This window comes from Trachurus japonicus, chromosome 2, assembly GCF_045865225.1.
Source record: "Trachurus japonicus isolate A0001 chromosome 2, Traja_1.0".
Lineage (NCBI taxonomy): Eukaryota > Metazoa > Chordata > Actinopteri > Carangiformes > Carangidae > Trachurus > Trachurus japonicus.
In genome coordinates, this window is record NC_140908.1 from 4,182,203 (window position 1) to 4,188,871 (window position 6,669).

At 45.5% G+C, this 6,669-nt stretch overlaps 1 protein-coding gene across 1 annotated transcript; it reads left to right on the top strand.

Moving 5' to 3' along the window:
- Nucleotides 1-3,647: 3,647 nt before the first annotated feature.
- sox1b (SRY-box transcription factor 1b) lies at nucleotides 3,648-5,342 on the top strand. Its single transcript, XM_085796300.1, has one exon. The coding sequence runs from the start codon at nucleotides 3,704-3,706 to the stop codon at nucleotides 4,805-4,807; it is 1,104 nt and encodes a 367-aa protein (XP_085652426.1). The 5' UTR covers nucleotides 3,648-3,703; the 3' UTR covers nucleotides 4,808-5,342.
- Nucleotides 5,343-6,669: the final 1,327 nt, after the last annotated feature.

Below are 6,669 nucleotides of genomic sequence, written 5' to 3' on the forward strand. Positions count from 1 at the left end.
TGCTTAATGTGAATAAAAACGTGTGGATGAAAACATGGTTAGTAAATCGTGTAAATGTTAAGTCGATATATGTAAAGTGTGAGAAGCGCACGTCCTGATGCAGCCAGTGTTTCCAGCACCGTCCCATTGCTCCACCGGTGTAACCTGTCCCTAACAATGGCTGCCCCAGTCGTCCTCTCTGGGTATTTCCAGTGAGTGAGACCAGACACCACAGCACAGATCTACACAGCAGTTAAAGTATAAAGTTCAAACCTCTTTTACTTTCACTGGCATCATTCAGTATTTATTTCACTTGAAGGATATTGAGTTTGAAGGGAATAAGATAATACGTATATACCTGCAACATTGGTTTCTATTGTTATTGTTTTGTTGCTTCCACGTCCTTCACTGTCAAACGTTAACAATGGACTTCATCAGAAATATTGTTTGTTTGTTGCAGATGTGGAAAATCTCTGGTCGAGGTGTTTATGTTGTATGTAGGGAGGGCGGGGGGGGGACTGTATGGAAAGAAGATTGTGCACCGAGCTGCACGGCCTTGTGGGAAACTCTGTGCAGAACAGCAGCCGACACAGTTTCTATTCAGACCACCGAGGTTTCTTATTGCTCATGTTCCCGTCCTGGATGCAGCGATTTGAAAAGGCCGCACAGCAATGAACTGACCGGCAACGACAAGGAAAAGATGTCGTCATGCCCAAAACTAAACTGCATGTTTTGTTTTTGTTTTTCAGGAGCGGACACGCCACACAGACGTACACGGCGGATACACAGCACGACAACAAGATCCACCACGCAAAGTTGCTTTTGCTCTTTTACACATCAAACCATGTGACTAAGGCTGGCTGCACATTGGACCTTAATGCCTCCATAGCTCAACTTGTTGGGAGTTCCCATAACGGAATATTATTAAATATTACAATTGAATAATTGCATCTTTTAAAGGGATAGTTCAACACTTTAGCAAATTGGCCCATTGCCATAATCCCTATAGCCTTAGGAGTAGTTTTGTTACCGTTAATTGTCGGTGCAAGATATTTTTAGATTGGCGGAGCAGAAAAGTGAGGGATGCAGTAATGGGATTTCTTGGTTTCCCTCATCAAACTCATCAAATACACAATCCAACAACTCCAAAACGCTCTGGTGGACAAGTTGTGAGCTGCACATTCACCACGCTATGAGATAATAACACAACGCTACCAGACAGAGTTGTTTTAGAGGGAAATACATGCAAAACCGCTGATGCTTGCTGCCTTCAGGGGGAGTTTTTCAGCAAACAGTCTCGTGCAGCGTGGTGAATGTGCAGGTCACAACTTGAGCGTTTTGGAGTTGTTGGATTGTGTATTTGATGAGTTTGATGAGGGAAACCAAGAAATCCCATGAGCCTCCGTAGCGTAGCTCTGAGCAGCTCACGGCTCTGCTCCGCCGTTCTAAAAATAGCTTGCACCGACAATTACAAGGTAACAAACCTACTGCTATGACTACAGTATAGGGATTATGGCAATGGGCCAATTTGCCAAAATGTTGAACTATCCCTTTAAATGTGTGTACAACGGCTTAATCATGTTTTCAATTACTGTATAGAAGCACCTCCTACATTCTTCAACTGGAACCACGTGAGCCCTCATGACGTTCACCTGCAACAAGTCAGCACATGCACACTGAGGAAATAAAACACAGAGTGAGACATCTGAGAGCACTTCCTGTTTCACCTGTTACAGATGTGTTGTTCGTCTTCTTTTTATAGTAACAAACCGTGACAAAGTCTCTTTCTTTTTTCTTTTTTTTTACCACAAAATCAAAAGATGAACAGATGCTGAGAGAGCAAAATGTGTGATATTCATCAGTTGTCTGATTTGATTTGGTTCCCACTTTAAAGAATAACTCTGCTTGACTCCCATGCTACTGTATTTCCTGCGTTTGAAAGGTACAAAGCGCTCGTCTCTCTGTGTTTCTGTGCTGGATGCAAAGAGGCAGAGAGAGAGAAAGAGAGAGAGAGAGGAGATTTTGTCACAGTGTGCGCAAAACAGATCATACAAGCCACTTAACGTCACTACAGTGAACTGGTACAAGCGAAGCGAGAGGAAAAAAAAGCCCAGCCGTGCCGTGCCAGCAGCACGCCAGCGGAGTTTAACAGCTCGCTGAGAGGCGGGCAGCACCTGACAGATGCCACTTTTTGCGAGCATAATCCCAGAGGGCTGAAAAGATCCTCCACATGACGGGAAGCCGCGGTGAATGAAGAGGAGCCCGCAGCAGCAGCAGCACGTTGTATCACTTGAAATGAAATGTCTATTAGGGCATTGAAGACATGTGCAAAGATCTGTTTGAATTCAGATTAAATAATGATGCAGATATGGGTCATTTATTATGTATTATTGTTTTTAAGAGTGGAAACAGAAGATAAACATTACATTTAACAAGTTATTTAGATTGAACCTTTTACAAAAATTGCTCTGCAGGATTGTTCAGGAGTCTTATAGGAGTCTACGGCCTGTTGCTGCAGGCCTGTCACTCTGTTATTTTATAATAATAATAATAATAATAATAAAATGTGCTCATTAAAAACCTACAGGCTGATATTTCTAACGTGTTGCTGCATTGCTGTAGCTCGTAGGTTAAATCTCTCCCTCTTTCTCTCTCATGCTCTCACCAACACCGCGCCTGCCTGCCTGCCTGCCTGCCGGGGGAAACAAAACAAAAGGGGCGCTTTGAATGGCACGTGCTCCAGGCGTCAGTCACCTGTTTCCTAGCAACGACGGGGACAACAGAAAAGCACCTGTGGCTCTGAATAGAAGGATGGAGAGCTGAGTTGGACAGAAAAACCAGGGACAAACTGAAAATTATTGGGGGCTGGGGGGGAGGGGGGGTTATATAGGCTATATATTTTTTTATATGAGCTGTATTGGTCATAATGAATAAAAAAGAGTGAAACTGTCAGAATAATGTTTAATATTATTAAAAATATGACATTCAGGTTTATTATAAGCTTATTTATGAGTCAATTATAAATACTTGTGATGGTTACAATGATAGGCCTAATAAATAATTTACTGTTTTATTATTCATATTTATATTTATATAAGTTTCTGAATATGATAATATTAGAATGAGCAATGTCTGAAGGAGAAGACGCGCAAAATGATGGGAATTAAAGCGTTTACATGTTGTGTGTTTCTCCAGCTACACACTCCTCTAACCACACACACACACACACACACACACACACACAAACAGATGACAGAGGGAGTAATTTTTAGGTCTCGCGCTCCGACGTCACCAGAACCTCGAGCCCCTGCATGCAAATCACGTCTGGGCTCGAGCCTCTCCATTGGCCGTCTCTCTCTCATTTAGCTGCTGTCAGAGCTCCGCTAACTTTTCCCAGCGGCAGCTACAGCTTCAACCAAAGTAAAGCGCAAAACAAACCGGGTTTCTATTCTACTTCTCCTTCTTTTTATTTTTCTCTGCGCTGACGGATGACAGGGGAAAAAAGGACGAAAAAAGGGAAAGAAGAAAAAGAAGAAGAAGTGCGGAGCAAGTTTATTACCTCTGAGTGGATTTCTCCCTGAGACTGGAGCAGCTTTTCATTTCATCCCTCTCTCCTCCGGGTCTCTCTCTCTCTTTCTTCATCTCTTCATCTGCCTCTTCTACTTCGGAGGTTTGGCTGAATGTTTGACTGCTGAGAAGTTTTGTCCCACACAAGACCAGGTGAATGTACAGCATCATGATGGAAACGGACTTGCATTCCCCCGTGGTGCCCCAGACCAACGCGTCTAACCCGGGGGGACACGCCGGAGCAGGAGGAGGAGGAGGAGGCGGAGGAGGAGGAGGTAAAGTCCCCCAGGAGCGGATCAAGAGACCCATGAACGCCTTCATGGTGTGGTCCCGGGGCCAGCGGAGGAAGATGGCCCAGGAGAACCCCAAGATGCACAACTCGGAGATCAGCAAGCGGCTGGGCGCGGAGTGGAAGGTGATGACGGAGGCGGAGAAGAGGCCGTTCATCGACGAGGCGAAGCGGCTGCGCGCCATGCACATGAAGGAGCATCCGGACTACAAGTACCGGCCGCGGAGGAAGACCAAGACGCTGCTGAAGAAGGACAAGTACTCGCTGGCCGGGGGGCTGCTCGGCTCCTCCGCGGGGGTCGGGATGGGCAGCGTGGGCGTGGGGCAGCGGCTGGTGGAGAGCCCCGTGGGAGGAGGAGGAGGAGGAGGGGGTCACCACGGTAACCCCAACGCGGGCTACGCCTCGCACATGAACGGCTGGGCCAACGGCGGCTACTCCGGGCAGGTGGCGGCGGCGGCGGCGGCGGCGCACGCCATGATGCAGGAGGCGCAGCTGCAGGCCGCGTACACGCAACACCCGGGGAACCACCCGCACCATCACCACGCGCATCATCACCCGCATCATCATCCGCACAACCCGCAGCCGGTGCACAGGTACGACATGAGCGCCCTGTCGTCCTACAGCCCCATCTCGAACTCCCAGAGCTACATGAGCGCCTCCCCCCCGGGCTACGGCGGCCTCACCGGCTACACGCACCAGCACCAGAGCTCCGGCGTGTCTCCGGTGGGGGCTCTGGTGAAATCCGAGCCCAGCGTCAGCCCCCCGGTTTCCACGGCGCGCGCTCCGCCATGCCCCACGGGGGACCTGCGGGACATGATCAGCATGTATCTGCCGACCGGAGAGGCGGCGGCGGCGGCGGCCGTGGCGGGAGACTCGTCCGTTCAGAGCAGACTGCACGTGCTCCACCCGCAGCACTACCAGAGCAGCGGCTCCACTGCGGTCAACGGCACGGTGCCCCTGACTCATATTTAAATCTCTTTTAAATGTACGATGATAATAATAAGCACTATACAAACAAACAAACCACAACCAAATATTTAAACTCTAGATGTGGGCGCAGGCTGCTGATGAATTGTAAATTATAGGCGGTTATAGCCATAAAAATGCAATCACTTTGAACAAACTTTTTTTATTGTTATTATTTTTATTTTCTTTCAGTGATGGATTTTTTGTCTGTCCGAGCTAAAAGGAAAAAAAAGCGCATCTGATTTTACTCCTGCTCTCTGGAACAGAGCATGCCAAGTTTTCACACCATTTAAATTATAACCCGTGAAGGCTGGTGCTTTTTTTTTTTTTTTTTTGCAATTTTTTTTTTTTTAACTTTTATTTTTATTTTTTTCCGACTTTTTCTGTGGGATTTAAAGGCACCAGCTGTGTGTTTGAGGGATCCAAGAGGGGGAACCGTATAATAAACGGAGGGCGGTGTGTGTGGAAGATGTGAGAAAAAAAAAGAAAAAAGTTTCTTGGCTGCAATTTCAATTGATTTCCAGTTTTAATGCTTGTGTGTAAAAAAAAACAAAAAAAAAAAACATGTGAGTCATGTCAGGTGTAATTTGAAATCTGTTTTTTTGTTGTTGTAAAATCTTGTAAATTGTGAATAAATAGGCCTCACGCTGAAAACGCCTTTAATGCAACTGTATATAATTTACACGCGCTCATAATATTCACGGGTTGGAGACGAGTTAAATTAAATTTTCCACCAGTTTCATCCTGGAGAGAAAAAGTGAAACATCTGTTTATTTTTTAAAGCAGCTCATTTACATTTATCACCATGTCTGAAAATCTATTAGAAATGCTGCGGTGGTTTCATTATAATGTCAAAAAGGCGAATGACAACATAATAATAATAATAATATTATTATTATTAATAATAATATGTATTACACAGAGTTCTCTCATATCAATCGGGCTGTTAATTGATTATCTCTCTGATGCAACATGATCATCTTCAGCTTTTCATTCTGATCGATCCTCTCTCTTTTTTAATTAGCCACCTTTAAGCTTGATAACAGCCCATACACAATGTCATCAATAGAAATGGAGTAACGTGCCACATGGAGATGATGGAGGTATTTCAGAATAGAGTCTTTTCATTTGGGATATAAAAGTTTTCCTGACCTCAGAAAAAGGAATCATTGACGATGGCGGATATAGTTTTATGACATCCTGTAACAACAACACTTGTTGGTTAGTTTTCAATCAATTCATCTTCAGTGTCATTCCCACCCATGTCTTAATTTGAAAAGAAATGAGACACTTCCTCTCCTTTTCTTCTCAAATATGTTGCCTTCACATTGTTTTTTTCTTTATTTTTCCTCCGCTTCTTTCTTGCAAGTTGTCTAAATGCTGCAGGATATATATATTTTTAAAGCTAAATCCTTTTCCCATCACTGTTAACTTTATTATAAGGAGTCAGCTGCAGCGATATGAGAAGGCCCTCCTCTCCTCTCCTCTCCTCTCCTCTCCTCTCCTCTCCTCTCCTCTCCTCTCCTCTCCTCTCCCTGGCACCAGGCTTCATCATCACCTGCATTAGGTCGTCTACTGTTTGGGTTTGAGTTGAGCATGCCCCCTCCCCACCTCCCCCTCCTCGTCCTGTGGGGTCATGACCTCGCTAATCTAAGATCTCAAGCAAAAAAGTAAATCCCACAACAACAAGAAGAGTATCCGGTGCTCGATGAACTGCTAATTCTTCATTCAACTCAGTCTCAATTGGGCCCATGCACTTCACTTCACTTCACTTCACCTGGGAGGAGGCAGCAGCAGCAGCTCTCCGTCCGGACCCTCCACATGCATCGGCCTGTGTGTGTGTGTGTGTGTGTGAGTGATTCAGGATG